At 37.2% G+C, this 18,836-nt stretch overlaps 1 protein-coding gene across 1 annotated transcript in view; it reads right to left on the bottom strand.

Moving 5' to 3' along the window:
* OSBPL10 (oxysterol binding protein like 10) overlaps positions 1-18,836 on the bottom strand; it is a 118,924-nt gene that overhangs the window by 51,335 nt on the left and 48,753 nt on the right. Inside the window, exon 5 of the mRNA XM_054817012.1 lies at positions 546-756. Coding sequence (XP_054672987.1) covers positions 546-756 — 211 coding nt within the window. The remainder of the gene's footprint in view (positions 1-545; positions 757-18,836) is intronic.

The raw sequence follows: 18,836 nt of genomic DNA, 5'->3' as shown, positions 1-18,836 counted from the left end.
TTTGCCACAGATTTTTTTTTAAATAGCAACATAGAGAACTCTTTTCAGATTTAAAGAAAATGACAGACTAGAATAAATCTGCCTCAACAGCATCCTTCAATGTAGAAAACTAGCAATATGATTTTTCACTGTAGCATTGCATAACATTACATGTATGTTTTCAAACAAATCTGTACTGTGATTTCAATCTCAAAAAAAACCCCCAAACCCCAAAACAAAACAACCAGGCAGGTTCTGCACTCATTAAGAATATAGGCTTAACTACCTGTTCTCCGTGCTCCCCTTTTTTTTTGTTTTGCTGTCTTCAGAACCTGATTTCCCTGAGAAGACTTTGGACAACCTCTTTTCCTCTTCTTTTCTGATTTCAATAGATTTTGCAACTTTTTTTTAGACAAAGAAAAAATTATGATACTTGAGGCTGTAGAAGCTTACAAGATTCTCACCCCAACTTGCCTCTTTGAGGAATGGTTAATTTTGCCCACTTCAGTATCATAGTAAAAACCCCGAAGGCACATAAAATAATACCCAAGAGAGCTTGTGCTCACCTGATGACAGTGTCCTGTTATGATGCTGGCCCACTTGATGCATGCTTTGCTGTAACAGAGTCAGGCATTCTCCAAGGCAGCTCAGGGTGGCAGCAGAGGTAGCTTTTAAAAGTAGCAAGTCCTGATCCAAGGCAGAAAGGGGCCCAGAACTTGGGAGAGCTTCAATGGCTTGTACAAGATTCTTCTGTTGTCCCTCAACTTGGCTCATGATCTGTAAAGGTCCAAAAACATCTGCTGTCATAGGAAATATCACTATGTAGCTGTTAAATTCTTATGGGTTGATATAGTGACTAAATGTGAAGAACTACCACAAATGGATGTTAATGTACTGATCCAAACATTCCATATACTTACCTACAAAACCGAAGGGCTTGAGACTACCAAAGGCCTGTAAAAATGTCAAGACTATGTTAGAGAAAATTGTCTCTTAAAATAGTAGGTTCATAGTAGGTTTAATAGTGCGACTCATACTTTCTGAAAGTCTTCGTAAGGAAAAACATGAAAATTCTACTTCTTTCTCCATTATTAATTTAGGCTTAGATTTTCTTTCCTTTGTATGTGATCCAAGACACCCAAGGAAGCCACACTGTCCCTCCTCCTCCTTTCCTACATAAAATATCTAATCACAGTTTAAGAATGGACATTTTTCATTTCTCAAGCATAAGTAAGGAATTACTTTTACAAAATAAGGTAACTTGTAAGTTTACAAACATTAGCATAGGATGCCACTTACAGTACTTATTTACTATCAGATATGTATACCAGCTGTAAGGGAGAAAGTTAATCTGTTTCAAGATTTGGACCATCCAGATGAAGATGAAATGCATGTTTGTATAGCAGATAAAAACAACATCATTTGAGCAGGCTAGTTTTTAAACAAATTGACAAGCTTCCAAAATCCTTCCTATAAACCAGAAGAAAAAGGAGATGTTTAAAACTTCTCTCTCTGTTTTTACAGCCTGTAGGAAATTATACATGCACATGACAAGACTCTTTACTTATGCTTACCTTGCAAAAAACTTATTGCAAAAACTTATAGGTTCATACTTGAAGTATCCAAAGCTTTCAAAAAAAAAAAAAGCTCAAGACTTTGTAAGCAAAGATTCAAGCTCCATTTGTCCAAGCTACTATACTGTAAAAATTTATTATTATGAACTTTATGAATCTTTTATTACCATTATTATATTTTCAAAGTACAGTGTGCTTCCTGTAGCCTACCTATGCTGTGGTAAATAGACTGATTAAAAAAAAAAGTATACTTTGAACACACTGAAAAGCAAGAAAGGAAACTGAACTCAATGATGCAAATAACCATCCTTGCAAACAAGTTTGAGTAGAATTAAGTGGAAAGCTGTTGTTGCAAGGTTCATAAAGAAATTTAGCTAAAAGCCTTGCTGAAGGTTACAATAATGACATTTTAATAGTCAACATTTAAAACAGAGGCCAAAGCTTCAGTAGAAGCCACAGTCAATTTTAATTCCCTTTGACAGAAAGCAAGATCAGACAGAAGGTGACACAGATCCCCATGATACACAGCTTCACGGAACCACTAGAATCCCAGTGCTCTGCTTTGAGAAGTCACACACTGTGTAACTGAGCTCCACAGCACAGACAGAGGGTTGCTTCAAAGCTAAAACAAACCCAAGAGCACCACAAGACACACACTCATGCAAATACTTTTTAGTAGGGCCTCTTGCAATAGAACAAAGAATAATGGTTTTAAACTAAAAGAGAGCAGATTCAGGGTAGATTCAGACTAGACGTAAGGAAGAAATTTATGATGAGGGTGGTGAAACACTGGAACAGGTTGCCCAGAGAGGTGGTAGATGTGCCATCCCTGGAAACTTTCAAGGTCAGGTTGGACGGGGCTCTGAGCAACCTGATCTAGTTGAAGATATCCCTGCTTATTGCAGGGGGGTTGGACTAGATGACCTCTAAAGGTCCCTTCCAACCCAAACTGTTGTTCTATGATGAAATATTCCTCCCTCAGGAAAAGAGATCAGGGAGGCAAATTGAAGGAATGACTAGGAGAAAAAAAGATCATCATCTCACTGGAAGACTGCACAGTATAATTGTATGGAAAATTGCTTCCCTCCCTTTCCCATCCTGAATAAGAGCGTGAAGTTGAAAACCTGATGCTGTCTTGCTTCACACCTAACTTTTTTTTTTTTTGTTAGAAACAGCTTATATTTCCAAAGACATGCTTCCATAGGAAATAAAAATCCAAAGTAAAACTTCGAAAACTTCAAACATTTCCGATTTCCCCTCCCCACTAATAAAGGGCAACTATATTCTTCTGCAGTTAAAACAAAAACATAAGATAAACTGACCAGAGAGCTTAGGAAACATTTGGAAAACTAACTGAATGTTTGCAGTTATCACCTAGTCCAAAGCTTTGCAGGCTTTTATCAACTATGTTGTTCCTAGATTAGGAAAAATTTAAATAAAATCAATTATTTATTCTCCCTTTATCCAAAATGAGTTATTGCTTACTGTTCTTTAGCTGACCTAAGATATGTTTAAAGAACCCTTATTGATTCTTCCTTTCTGTGCTACCTAGGTTCACGTTATAGTTGTGATACCAGCCGCTGTTCTACAGACCTGACGCAGCAGAAGACACCAGGAATGGCAACTTTTGTGTAGGATTCAAAGTATTGGAACTTGCTGAACGTGTATTGCTCAAGCACTGATCAAACCCACTCTGTTTAAGGTACTGAATGAACAGAACAAGAAGGAAGAACCTTCCCTGTTCTAAAGAGTCACAAAACACCTCTGTGGCAAAAGGGGAAGGAAATAACGTATATTATTGAAATAACTGAACTTTTCTTACATGGTTGCCAATATTTTTATTTAAAAAGTCGTTGACAAAAGATTTTAAAAGAGTTGAAGTTTGGTTGTTCTAAAAAGAATAAACTAAAGAGGAGCTAATACAAAACCACCAAATCATTCCAGGCAAAACTCATGAAACACATCAACCCTCAACAGGACAGACACTAGGCCATGCAGCTATGGCATTATCCTCTACCTTACTTGTGGGTCTGCTTTTTGCTATCTCAGGGAGAGGGGAGGCAGAATGCTTGATTTATCAGTGCTCTAAGCTGGTTTCAAAACCAGAATGAAAAGCTTTGATTTTGAGAAAGTTAAATCGTAACTTTCTTTTCCCAAAGGGAAATAACTTGCTCTATTTTGCATGACTTTGCTCTTACACAGGGTTATTTTAGTACCTTACAGCTCTTCATCCTCCCCATTTGCAAATACAGACAGTTCAGAGTAGTAGTTCTCTACTTTTGACAATGGCAAAGACTATTTGTCCCTGTCTCCTCACCAAGTCTCAACCCACTTCTCTTTCCAGTCTTGTTTCAGCTTTGGCACCCCCTCTTCACCTATAAATAGCTTCTCATAATATGGAAAAGAAACCGCATATTCCCACAAACGCACTCAAACTTCAGAAATACAAGTCTATGCTAGATAGAAAAACTGAAAGAACTATCAGGGCTACATGTATTAAAAGGAATGATACGCGTGCATATATATATATCTAACATTAGCAGGCCCGCGTTTACCTAACTGTTAAGTAAGAGGAAGCCTCAGGCTAGGAAGAGACCAGCTCATATGCATGGTTTGCTCCTTTCTCCATCTTCAGCCTGCAGCAGGAGAACAAGCAGACCACATTATGCGTTCCCCATTAACAGCTCTTTCTGAAGCTTGAAGGAGATTCAGTCCTTTTAGCTCACCAGAAATTCTCAGGTATTGTCTGTATTCTTCTGAATAACAACACTACCCTCAAGTAACCCACCACCCAATGACACCCTCACAGAAGACCGAATGCAACAGGAATCATCTCTGAGTTGGCCTCAGTAGGTCATCCACTCTCTACCGCTTGCTCCAAAACAGCCAATTCACGGCTTCTGTTGCTGCCTGCTTCCCCCTCTCCCTGTGCCATTGCTTTCTCTACTTACCCCAGCCACAGCAACTGCTAACTACTCCTTCACAGCTGGAGTTGCACCTCCTGGACCTTCCTGTTGTGAACGCACTGCCAACCATGATGTGTGGGACCAAATGGTTACGTGACAAGATCCCAAACAAATGGGTAAGTAGAAATTACTCTCTTCTTGGGGTCACTCTCACAGTATATGAAAGATAGGCAGAAAAAGTTATGAGATATATTTCTTTGCAATCCTAGGGTATTTCAGACAGAATAAGAAGAAAAAATGTTCTTTCATACAGTGAATAAGCTAAAATCAGCTGCTAAAAATTAATTTAAGAAACAATTATGAAAAATTGAGGTGCTATTTTCTGTGCTAAAAAAATTACAGTAATTCAATATTTTGTTAAAATACTAGATGATATATTAATCTTTCCCATACAGAGAAATCATCTTACAAAACCTGAGTGTCATTTTTTATTTAAGGCTTCAATTTGTTTCTGAAACTACAGAGACACAGATATTCCCAATTATTAAGTATAATAATAAACTCTCTGTTAAAAAATTTTCCTCCCATCCTAAAACAAATAGAAACTTCAAAGGAAGAAAACAAATAGCCACTTGTAAATGGAAGAGCATATGACTGCTCTTGACATGATTTTATTTACAGTGGAAATGCTCTTATTATCCAGACTCTAGGACTAACAGGCCTAAGTTTGTCCAGCCCAGACGGGTATTATCGTCATCAGAACATCTTTCTTTCTAGAATTACTGATCCTACAGGATTTCACCCAGGTAACACAGTGCATCACAACCACCAAAAGCAAACACCAGCTTTAAGCCATCTACAAAACAGCCTGAGCTACAGCTGTCTCAAGGGCATCTCCCAAGACACAGTGATTTCAAGCTCCCTGAAGCAAAGGAAGAATGACATCAGCCATATTACCTCAAAGGGCAACCAGACACCCTCCCCTGGTCACACAGGCCACATGGACCGTGTCGATAAGTAGCGTCACCAATCCTGTCTTTCTATGTAATGATTTAAATACTTCAGATCTTCCTACCCTTCTTTTGGAATATAAAACCCAAGCAAGATTCTTCAGACCTCCCCAGCCACAGTCTGATACGCACAGGAGCAATTTAAAATTTAACATATGGCATTTTCCTTTTTTGGTATTGATCTTCACATATATTGAATCCTTTTATAGTATGTATTAAGATACGCCTCCCCATGTGTACGAAAAAACCAAAATACTCCAGAGAAAAAGGAAAATATTCTTTTAGCACTAAGAACTCACAGAAATTCTGTATTGTCAAGCTCCTCTGTGATGTCCTAGAAATCATTCATCACTGAGACATTTGGCTCCATCAGTTAATAACTCTCTACTGTAGTATTCTCTGCACAACACCACTAGCAGCACATTCTCTGCCTACTTATCTCTAGGCAATTCCTCTGAAAGATTTAAAGCAGTGATTTTTATTTTTAAATCCTTTCCATTACTAACTGTATGCAAGTTGAAAATAATTATTAAAAACACGGGAAAATAAACAACACAGTGCTTATATGAAAAACAGAGCATCTGTAAAAATAAACAGTTGTGTGGGAAAAGCTTTAGACATTTAAATAGTAACAGAAATTCAAGTTGCCCTTATGAGAAGTTTACTGCCTTCAAAGCCTGGGAAAGAGCCAGTTTGCCACTTCAGTTTTTTGTGGTTGGTTGGTTTGTTGGGGTTTTTTTGGGTTTTGGGGGTTTTTTTTTTTGGTTGGTTTGTTTTTTTAAAAAATAAATGAAGTGTTATATGAAAACACAGTATCTCTCTATCATACACATATACACTTTCTGGAAATATTAGTTTCTTGCTTTTAGACAATAGTACCAAAAGAAAAACAGAAGACATTGGGAAAGGACGTGAGGAGACACCAGCTTTTCAAACCACCCTAGAATAAGTCATAAGTGATATGAGTCAGGACCTTGGTTCTCATTGTTAAACAAGCATATACCACAGGGGTTTCTTGGTGTTTTTTTCCGTAATATCAACCACTGCTTTTCTTAAAGGCGAAAGTGGATGAGTGACAGAAGAAAAGAAAGTCTCCACACGAAAAATAAAAACCTTCTAAGTCGTTGTAAACCCAATACCTTGGGTTGCCATGTAAATGTAACATAGTCATCAATTCTGACCTAGAGCAAGGATGCCTCTTGCAATCGTGACCCGTATTTCATCAACACCACCACAAACTGTCTTCTTGTAAAAATTAAAAGTTAAAACAGATAACCAATATATGTAACAGTACACACACACAAAAGTATATATTAAAATGTAAGATACAGATACCTGAAACTCCAATGTTACTAAAGCAATCATACCGGTCATTAATTTGACACACAGGCTACCAACTCCGCTCCAGTTCACAATTCCCACTTAGTATTTCCATGAAATAGTCCCACTTTCAACTATTTATTCTGAAAAAGCAAAGAGTATAAACACACATGCAAAAAGACTATTGTAAATACTGTTAATCACCAGCTCAAAAGGTATACCTCTCCAACTGAGAAGTCTGACAAATTAAGATAACTTCTACAACTGCAGTAAAAGTGGGTTTTTTTCCTATTTAATGCATTTTTGGTTTGAGTCAAGCATTTACACCTAACCACTGAAAAGCAAGACAAATTTTGCCTTGGCTTAATTTCTGAAAAGCTTTCTCAAGCTACTCAAGGTCTGTGTGCATCTTACTATTTGACAAAAGAAATTGTCTTATAAGTATTTATAGACTTCTCTCTCTTCTTCAGTAAAGTCACATCCATAGATCTTTTAATGAGATTCCATCAATAGCATGCAAGCTAGGAAGGCAAAATTACAGCTTAATATATAATGAAAGTGAAAGAGCTATATGTAGAGGTTACTGCTAGACGTAGTGCAATATATAACACAAATCTCCTTTATAAGAGAATTTTGCATTTCAGCTTTAAGAGTCTAGTATAGAAGCACGTACAAGACCAGATGACCACAAACATGCTTAAAGTCAACAAGTAACATATCTGTACACTTTGCTTACAATAAAACCTGAGCTTTTGACCAAAAAGAACCTCCTTGAGCTGCAAACAGAAGGGAATTCTACCCACAAAGCTTCAATCGGGATGAAGACCCACAGTAGCCTCTGTGAACATCACTATGCTAATGAGAAAAAATATTTTAAGAAAGGATCCTAGAACACCAAGTGAGATATTCTGAAAGCGTCCTGGCAAGATGGAACCAGATAATGACATCCATATCAATTGTCCTTTCTTGATTACTGCTTCCCTCCCATTACAGAGAATAAGCACGTAATTCTCCATTATTGTCACCTCAGGGTAGCAGCCAGCTTGACCTCAATTATTTTAAAGAAGCAAACAATGAAGAGTAAAATTGGAAAGACTTGTTACATAATAGTTATTAAGGCTTAGACACACACATCCTATCAATGAAGCTTCAAAGGAGCAAGTTAATTTTCACTTGGTATGTAATTTGCAGACAAAGACACAAAAAGTGACAAAACAAACAGTACTATACATCTGATAATCAGGATGGCAGCTAATCACCAGGGCACATTTCTTTTTCTTTTCAGTCCTTGCCTCTGCTTTCACAATTCTATTTCTTCCCTCCGAGGAGAATGAAAACAAGTTCCCCTCACCCCCATCCACTATTTTATTCTCTTTTCCCTAACCAAGGTCCACATCATCTCTGTTAAGGGAACAACTGAAAAGCCAGTTGCTACGTATCTTCATTATCTCAGCTAACAAAACATTATTTCCTTTGGGGTTTTGTTTTGGCTTTTTTTGCTCAGCCTTGTCATCATGCACTCTGCAGAGCGGTTCCTTGTGAGGAAAACCTTACAGAAGAGAGAGCAGATGTCATTAGGACTGATTCTAAAAGCCCAGTCTAAGGCAACCAGGAGAAAACAAGGTGTGGAGGAGGCAGCCTGGCTCAATTGTTTCCTGTTCTTAGCTACTCTTTCCAATCTTCTGCTTCCATTGACACTGCTGCTGTTCCACTGGTCGCCATCAGCACCTCCAGGGACCTCAGCACAGGATTTACACTCCATGGAGCAGCTGTTATTTACCAACTCCTGTCATACACTCTTCAAATTGGCTAGTTAATTTATTCATATCCTAGACATGATCCTATGCTCCATTATTTACACCTTCAATCCCTGTTTTATCACTTTAAATTTTGTAACTTGGATGCTGCATATCCTCACAACATAATATTCTATTTTGTTAAGACAACATTTAATGGACTACAGACTTCTTATCCACTGGTCTGCTATCCAGTAGCTTATTAGTCACGCCTCCAAGCTCCCTTGCCGTTAGTTGCACAGCTACAATAATTGGACTTTGTATTTTGTAGGTTTGCTTTGGCCCATGAGGTTGTTGGATTTGGGGGAGGGAGGGAGGAAAAAGGGAAGAAGGGTCTTTTTTGTTGATGGGTCTGGAAAACTTAAACATTCCTTCCAGTACCGGAAGAGGAAAAGTAATCTACCTTCCCAAGAAATTCTCCATCTGTTGCAACTCAGGTATACAGGAGGAAGCTCTTTTCCTTCAATGCTTTAAACCAGGCAGAAGCTCAGCAAGAAAAGGAGCTGACCTATCTGTTTCACAAAAGCATCTCTCTGTTCAGAAGAACAAAAGACAGGATATATTTAACAGATATATCTTCAAATAGCGAAGAATGAATGACATCTGTAATTGTCAACATTCTCTAGGACTTTGTGCAGACACTTTATTTGGATGCAAAACACTCCCAAGGACAACCTGACTGTCCACTGTGAGTTTCTATGGAACTCCACTTCCTACATCAGGCAAATAGACATCTCAGAGAGAGGTTCACAGCCCTTGCAACACATATGCTAGTTAGTAGAGAGGATCTAGCAGTTCTGGCAGGATCCCTGAGAATGCCTCCAGAAATCTCTGCAAAACAGCTCACCTGCTTCAGGTCAAAACAAATCAGATACTTCCCTTTGCTACCTCAGACTCTTTACCACACTTCTTTATGACCACAGTTGCAGACTTAAGGTTAAATGCATGCTCTCTGTATTCAATCCATCCTTCTCCTCACCTGAGACATGAGCTAGTGAATGACAGAAAGGAAACAGGGTGGGGGGGAGAAGAGGAGGAATTACAGAAAAGACCTTTTGTCCATGGAGATGGACTAGGACAAAAAGTTCAAATCTTGCCAGAGAATGTTTTAGCAGACAGACAATCTTGGGTTTTCTAAACTAAAGAATGCTTTTAATCTTAATCAACACCCTGAAACATTCAGCTTCCCTTGAATGGCTTCGTATTTTATTGCTGACGGTGGGGGGGGGAGGCAAAATAAAATAAGCTTCTCCTGCCCTCCTCCCAACATTTGCTAGTTATTCTGAAAATACCTTCTTGCTGCTTAAAATCTGAAGAGGAGAACACTTCTCCCTTCCAAACCAACATAAACTTCACGTTCTTTTCCCTGTGGAAGATTTACAAACAAACCAAAGTACTAAAATCTGGAGGAAAATAAATTCCTCTGATAGTGTCAGCTGTCTTAAGTGTTTCATGGAGCTACTCCACAACTCTAGGTGAGAAGTTAAAGCTTTTTAGTAAGAGCTGGCTGCCGTAATAAATACTCGTGCGAAAGAGCATGATTAAGACCAACTGTATCAATGAGCGCTACTTTGCCTCACAAATCAGAGTGAGTGGGCTATACATTTTCTGCAAAATGATCAGTATCAATCTACCACGGGTCATTTTGCTACCAGAGTGAGGTGTACGGGGATTAGATCTATTGCAGGAAACATGACAGATTTGCCTGTTGTGTTAGAGCTCCCTGTGGATACTCCACACGTGTAGGTAAAGCATGACATTTCCTACCAGTATAACGTTTGTGCCAAAACAAAACAAAACTAGTAAGCGCTAGGTTCCCCCACTGTGAGCTCTTTTCTTGAGCCCTTGCTAATCTAATCTGCTATATTAACCATATCCTACTAATAGTCACCTACTGAGACTTACCATTTACTATTAAAGATGACTCAAGGGGAGTAGGGTGTTGGGATCTTGAGGTAAACCACTGAGAAGAGAAAAAGCAGACAGTGGCTGCCAAGGTTGTTTCCCCTGTCCCAAGTTGCTTCCAGTGATCCAGAACCAAAAGTTAGAGAAGCAAAAGGAAGGAGCTTGCAAGTTCAAGTAAATCTTGGACAGCAACTGGCCACCATCCAGCCAAGCAGGAAGCACACGGTTGTTTTTTTAAAATCACAGAATGCAGCATTGAGAACACAGCTTATTAATAAAAAAAAAAAAATCTTGTGGGGAATTATTCTTACACAATTTTACTATAAAAATTACCTCAAAATCTGCAAGGAAAAGTCATTAGTTTTAGTGATTAAACATTACTCATAAACAGATGTTATTCTATGGGCTCTTCTGAGTAGCAGTTTCTCTTACACGTTTCAGAAGGATCACTTTGGTGAAGTTAATAGCTATAGCGCAGAACCAGAAAGCATATTTTGATTATCAGCAATCAAGGCACATTTGTGAATTTTAAGCACTCAAAAGAGCACCTAAAAGGTTGCTGCTAGTCATTAAGTCAATATCAGCAATCACAGGAAATTTTTATTAGTTTACCGTGACATAACGTACTATTAATAAAACCTGGGTTTGTACTTTGAGTGAAATTGGTCTTCAGAGGAGAAAAGACCACGTTGCACTGGAACATAAATTGCACATTTCAACATGTGTAGCTTCAAGGATGAGGAGGTTTCTCTCAGAACACATATTGATAGAAAATGTAACTCTGATGTTAATTTTTTTTTTATTTATTTATTCCATTCCACCTGGGAATATATAAACACATACTGACATTCAGAGTAGTCCAATATCCTACATAGTACTTACTCAAATTTCTGATGGACACTTCCAGTGCATCTTCTCTTTCCCAACAATGCTTATGCTTCCTTTCACCCCCTCCCAGTTGGCCACCTAGCTTGTAGTGTCCAAGCATAAAATAAAATTTGATTTCTGTTATTTAAACAACTCTCAGGTGTGCAGTATACACTGGAATAACCTTCCATTTTAATCAAAGTAGAAATTACTTCCCCATCTTACAGTCAATTCACCTCATGTTTTCTGAAACGCAAGTGAACTGTCACTATCAAGACGATCTAATCGTGCCACTCCTGAGCCTTGAATAAAGTGTTCCTCTATGACTTGTGACAAAGCATTCCAAAAGCTTCTCCCCATGTCCCAAAGCTGACTGTCAACTGGTTTAAGTTGACATCAGTAACTTCACAGCACTGAAGTGATTCAACATACACTACCATGATTTTGAGTAGCCAATTTATGATCTACTGTAATATAGCTGAATTGCATTTATACAGCAACTTTTCCACAAATTCATGTGGTTTGCATCTGCAATTGGGTAACTGGGGATCTCCGTGAGAAAAACTGCAAGCAGTCATCCCAGAACACGGTAGATTACCATCAGAAGAACATGCTAAGCAGTATGTGCAAGAACATAAGACTATGTTTCCTGAGCCACGGACAAATACATGAGCCATAATAAAAATTACAAATAATTAATCAATTACAAATATACATCTAGTACCTATAATACAAAGCTACTTAAAAGTATATGCCAAATTCAGGCAGATATAGTTCAGGTTAGCTTGTCAGATGAAATGTTGCTAGCCATCATGTTATTAGCCATATTTTAAAAGCATACTGTCAGAAATCAGAATTGCAACCAAGAAGCAGGTAAGCAGCTGCTTAAAAGCATCTGTGTAACACACAAAGTTTCTAAAACATTCAAAACCTGCAAGCCAAGCACTAGAGATGGAGATCACAATAATAACATGTAGCAAAAGCTGCTAGAGATCAGGTCTTTGTTAAATAACAGATGACAGCTATAGTGTTTACTATTCCCATTTGTTGTACAACCAAAATGTTTCCTGTATTTCTTAGTGTAGCATGCAGCACTTTGGGTGTTACACAAGGAGTTAAAGATTACAGTAAGTCCCTCAATAAATGCATATACTAACATAAACTGAATGGTACGCTTAAAATATATGAGCCATTTCTATGGTTACTTTCTCCTGGAGGGCATTTACATAAGTACTTTCTGTACTCAATATTTGAAACTTGGCTAGCCACCTAATATTACATTGTCATCTGTTATGACTGCGAACATTCAGAAGTATCTTCTACTTAATTTAATAAAAATAGCATTTAAGTGTGGGTTATCAAAATAACCCATGTATCTTGGAAGCAGTAATTTGCATTATAAACAGAGTTGCGGAAGGTAAACGCACCTTGTCATGTTCAGGGTTTGCCAAGAAGATCACTGCTGCACCAGCCAGCCACCCAGAAACCTGCACTGAAAGCAAGGCCACTAAACAGCCATGAGATGTGATACCCTAATCTGAGAAAATATTTGCTGAAGTATGTTTTCTTTAAAGCTTCATTTTCAAACTGTCGACTCTAAACTGAAATTACCACAGTATTTGTGCTTTAATTGTGAAAGAAAATGGTCCTGTTGCTTTCCAAAAAATGTAGGTAAGTGTATGATATGCTATACTGGTTTATATAGGTATATAACACAGAACAGTTGAATTCTGTTTCACATACAAAATTAAGTGACATTTTTGAAGGCATACAAAAGCTGGAGACTGACTTCTCTCAAGCTCCTTTGGGAATCTACCATTTACGTAAAATTTAATGAAATATTTTAATAACTGTAAAGAGTAATCTTAGCTTCTCTGCAATTGCTTAAGAAAATGAATGCTGCAGCAGCCTCTGAATGTAGCTATCATGCACACTGTATTATCCTAATTTATAAATTGCCATTAAATGATTGAAAATTATCGTATTTGCACATACTCACTCACTACTAAACTACAGGCTGGAAAAAAAAAATAACGAAAAGAAGCCATGTTTGCATCATTTACAGTTTTCAGATTTGGAGGTAAAAAAAAGAATCAGAAATAATGAACCAGGTTCACTCTTGACATAACCTGCATGGACAAATAGTGTAATTTTAGTAGAACATTTGCTCTATGATTCCCATAGCAACCTTAATTTCCTTGCCTGGGTGTCTGCAATCTACAATGACTCAACCTTTGCACGAATACAAAATCAAATGCACAGAACAAGGTGTAGCTTAGGAAGGTGTAACTTACATGCACTCTTAGCAACCTCAAAGATACTGCAAAGGCAAGGTAAAGACTCAAGTATTCAGCTCACGTTTATGTGATTTAATAATTATTGGTTTATAGTATTAGAATAATTTACATTTCCTCATCCCCAAAGTGAGACAGTTAATGCTACTTACTGAATAATTTTTATGAGCATGTGCACATTTACTATTTCGGAAGGTACAAGACTGACACTCCCAGAGATTTAAGCATCCCATTTATCCCCTGAGGAGACATGTTTTTACTCATCTTTGCAATATTAACTTAAGGTAGAATAAACAGCCGTAGGAGATAAGAATTCTACAGTCAAGTCAAATAGCCTCCAAAGAAAATGCCCCAGAAGATACCAAATAATTTCATCTGTTCCTATGTCTTCTAAATTTGCTTTTTTTCCTACAAGGGTATGGACAGCAGACAATCGCACCAACATTGTTGAACAGCCAGAAGATTTCTGCATGCTTGCACTAGTATTTTCATATTGTACAAGGAACATGCATTTTGAGAACTGAGGCCAATATAAATTCAGAAGAAAGTGCAATTGTAACATCTGCAGCTGTCCCTTTTAGCCCTCGTATTAGGTTTGAAACTGGTTTATACTGTTACAGGTTTAATGCCCCTAAACAAATCATAATGGCTCCTGTTAAAACACAGCTGGGAGCAACCCTCTCAGTAACAGCCACCTCAGCTGTAACTAAGCTGTTAAACATACCTGTAATGCAAATTTGTATTACAATACTTACCAATTCAAAAAATGTTTCTAAGCACAGTTAAATAGCTGTAGTATAATTTACATGAGTATGTTCTATGCCAAATAAATATCAACAGCTGAATTAAGATTCATGCACTTTCTTTTGACTTCAGTGGACACAGAAGTGACTCCTAAGTATCCTATCTTTTCTTCACTAGCACTAGCCAAGAAGAAATCATTGCTTTCTGAGAAACAGCTATAGTTTTGGTTTGGGTTTTTTTGCAAGCACTTTTTCATTATCTGTTTTAGAGTGGAGACATTAGTCTTTGTTTCCCACACCCTGCTAATTAAAATGAAAAATTTGTGACAATAAGTTTAATACATACATTCCATATAAATGATAGATGTAGTGGTATTAAGATGTAACCTATTAGGGAGCATATCTCATTTTCTGACCAGCACCCATCTATAGCTACAAACTATCTATTTTTTGTATATGATATGATGAGCTTGACTGAAGATGATCAAAAGGATGACCTTGTACTTTTAATTTGTTATGGATAGTAGGGGGTGGGAGGAAGATATTTTAAATACAAGCCCAGAAAAAACTGGAGATCTGTACCTAACAAAGGTTCCTCCTCTGTGTTCTTTTCTCTTTCCAAAATTGCCACTCACTGTACCACCATATTATTTGGCCAAACAGACAGAACATTTCAAAAGTGAAATGCTATAAACACTTTCTGCAATATTTATAAACTACCAAGATGAAACTACCATGGTCAGTCCAACTGAGAGATCTCTAGAGGGTATTACAGTACCAGTTTTGAAGTGCGGGAAGACTCTAAAGAGTCAACCATAAACTCCCACAAAGCATGCATCACAAAGCTACTTTTTATACTAAAACATGTCTAGAAGGAAAGAGAGACATGAATTTAGGTAATTAGCTTTAAAACTGCCTAGCACAAGCACAGCAGCACAGATTTCAGCAGTGCTATAGCAGCCACAGTCCATGATTATCAGGCCTCTCTCTGATAAAGCACCTACATTACAAGGCCAGAAAAACTGAAGTTAGGGTAGTCTACCAGTCCATCTTACATCCACACCTTTCAGTTCAATGAGCACGATGACAGCATTTTCACCTTCTAAAAGCAAACATTTATTAGCCATGCAGTCCTGAAGGTCATCTAGCTCTCAACTTCCCACACTCTAAAAATCAAGATGAGAACTGTCAGTGAAAGCAATAGATGTAATACAGAGCATTTCTCCCTACTTACACAAAGTTTATCAAATTAATCAAAATTATACATCTACTTTCAAAACCACTTCAATTATTACCAGGATTTTTTTAAATGTTCCGTGTGCATACTTCACACTGTTTATGCATGATGTCCTGTTCAAAGACCTGAATCAATAATTTTTTTACATGCACCCTTACTTATCACATAACCTCAATGCTATGCCAAACACCAAGAGCTACAGCATTCTTTTTGCTAGAACTGGCATTAGATTGCTTCTCTTCTTATCCATTGACCTTTATATGTACAGATTTCCAGAGAAACAAAAGGAGGACAAAAAAAATGAAATAAAAAGCAAAACTTGACTTTTTCAAAGTTGAAAAGTAAAATTTGGCATGAAACAAATCATCAGTTTTTCCCCCTACTACCAGCTTAAACGTTGATTACAAAGTTTTACCATCAACACACAGCTTAGTTTATGTCTTCATGTGCTCACATACATAAAAGTCCTGCAAGTCTGAATGCCTCCCCGAGTGGTCGAAATACTGCATCTGCTTTACTCACCTACAGTGCTGCCTGTGCAGTGCTGTAATTCTGTAAGAGAACAAACAGTTCTCCACAGACAACAGCATCCTTTTCCTCTATAAATAGCGAGTCACAGTTCCTGATTTTGCTATCCAAATATTACAGTGACTTGAAGATGTTCACGTCTTGCTTGAAAATTCCCCAAAGTGTTGTAGAAGTATCTCTTTCTCCTAGCACCCACATAAAACTGGACAATTGTGGCCCCACAAAACTGCAAGTAGAACCTCACTCTGTGAAGCCCAAAGTGCAAGTCCTAGATTTTCCTATATTGTAAGGGAGGAAGCAAAGAACTACCAGCCAGTTGCATAATTCCTGCAGGAATCAAATGGTAAACATGTTTATATATGGCAAAGGACATGCAAGAAGCAGCAGGACTGTCATCTTACCAAAAAGCAGTCCTTTCCAAATTCTGAAACTGCTCACTGGCACATAAAATGGATGTCACACTGGTGGAGGCCCCAAGAAATCTGGATCTCACTGTACCAGCTGTTCAGAAACACATGCTGATGACTAGTCCACTGTAGAGTATCACAAGTTGTAACAAATATCACTTTGCAAAGGGATCAGAAATTCCTCTATTGACTTTTTAAAGTTATGGAAAAAATATTTCTCTAGACTTTTTTCAGTTAACCTCATTTAATTTCTCTAAACTTCTGTAAATAAGTTACTACAAAACATTCACACACTGCAATTCTTGGGTCTTTAGCAACAATGGTAACATTGACACAGCTTGTACAATAGTCATTCTCAGCCAAAATAAACACCATTCCAAGATGAATTGTGCTGCCATTACATAGTTCAGTGGCAGCTAAAATTTAATATGAAGTGTGATGTGGCCACTTGACTTTATATTCTAGTTAATTTTAACCGCCCGCAGTAAAGAATTCTGCGAGTATAACTCTTACCGCAAATTGCTAAGAGGATAATAATATGTGTAGTTTAAAAAACATAATTCAATTTCAAGACCACGCACACACTTAGGTTACCATAAAATCACTTACTAAAAAAATCAGTTGATAGCACCCCTTCAATGATAAGTTATGGCCCCAATAAAGAGGTAGGATCTTGAATAATTCTGCATAAAATGCAACACATAGTAGATCAGTTCTCTCAAAGTAATGTATGTTGAATTTTAGTTTTGATATAACATTCCATAAATCAGTATGGACTGGAGTATTAACATCAAGTTAATATAATCAAAAATTTGATTTAAGAGAACAATATTATTTTAAACAAAAAAATTACATTACAATGAAAAGTAATGCTCCTGAGCTGCTTTTCAGTTCAATGCTATACAAAAGAAGCTTGAGTATTAAAAATAAAGTTTTTATAGCAGTCTAAAGCTCCATATTCATGCTCAGTTTTAATTTACCAACCCTTTGAAAAAAGGTGAAGTTCTAATTTTACAACAGAAACTTATTACATGTGTCATTTTGGAAACCTATGCAGTTGCTTTTACTACCTTACAGAATTTTGCACATCAGTTTGGTTCTAAATAAACCTCTTTGCCATAATTTATTTTATACTAAAATTATCTGTTGTCTAAAAAAAAAAAAAAAAAAAAAATTGAAGCGGCCAGAACAAACAACAGAAGGAGACAACGTATTGTTTATTATTACTACGAAAGAAAAAAAAGGGGAAAAAGAACAACCAAGTATTACCAAATAGCATTGCATTATGTCATATATAAGAGTGCATTTTGTCCTCTTTGCAGCATGGAGATATACTTCACTACTGCAAATAACATGGCCAAATCAAGGAAAACTGGTCCAGAGTATGGATGTCAAGTTCAGCACTTCCCAGGGATATTGTCCGAGCTAGTGAAGACCATATGTCCCAAGTTGAGGATGCCCCTTTGGCAGCATTCCTGCTTTTCACAGATCTCATATATAACATTGTAGTATTACCATAACACTATTTTAAAATTTAAAAATTATATACTTCTGATTTTCCAGAAGTATATCAATTCTTTCCATTGATTTAACTACTGTATTTTACAAGACGTAAAATTAGTTAATGCAGGCCTATTTATAGTACAATAAAAAAGGCTTATTTGCATGTAAAAGCTCCAATGACTTAATTCTGTAATGGGAACACTAACACGAATCTATAATCCTTTTTGCAGTCTCTTCCCTTCATCCAAATCATACCAAACAACTTCCAAGTAAAAAGCAAAGATTTGGGTGTTGAGGAGGGGATTAACTCTCTCTTATTGTACTTTTAGTTCCTATTTTTCCTTCCTTCAGATTGAATAAAAAGGACTAGAACAGATTTAAGTGCACTTTTTTGAAGGTTTCTAGAACCACCTCCTTATTTATAAATTTAAGAAGGGAAGGTAGATCTAACAGGCACCATTGACTCATATAGGTAATAAGAATATTCCCTGAAAACAGGCGACATATATCCAAGTCTATTGCATTCACTCTGGAAAAGGGGGAGAAGGAAATGCACAGAGCATGACGTTGAAATGAAATCTGCCTGCTTCCTTAATCTGGAAAAACAGACTTATCCTTTCACAATATGGAAACAAGATCAGTCAAGCAGCCACTTTTTAGATGATACTGGGAAAGAGGGCAGAAGGACTGATTTTTCCACTGATATGCTCTTCTTTAAGAAGCTGCCCACAAAAAAAAAAAAAATCCAATACACAAAAACGTAAAGT

This window comes from Grus americana, chromosome 2 (assembly GCF_028858705.1).
Source record: "Grus americana isolate bGruAme1 chromosome 2, bGruAme1.mat, whole genome shotgun sequence".
Lineage (NCBI taxonomy): Eukaryota > Metazoa > Chordata > Aves > Gruiformes > Gruidae > Grus > Grus americana.
The sequence above is the reverse complement of the archived record's forward strand: the minus strand, read 5'-3'. Positions and strand labels throughout refer to the sequence as shown.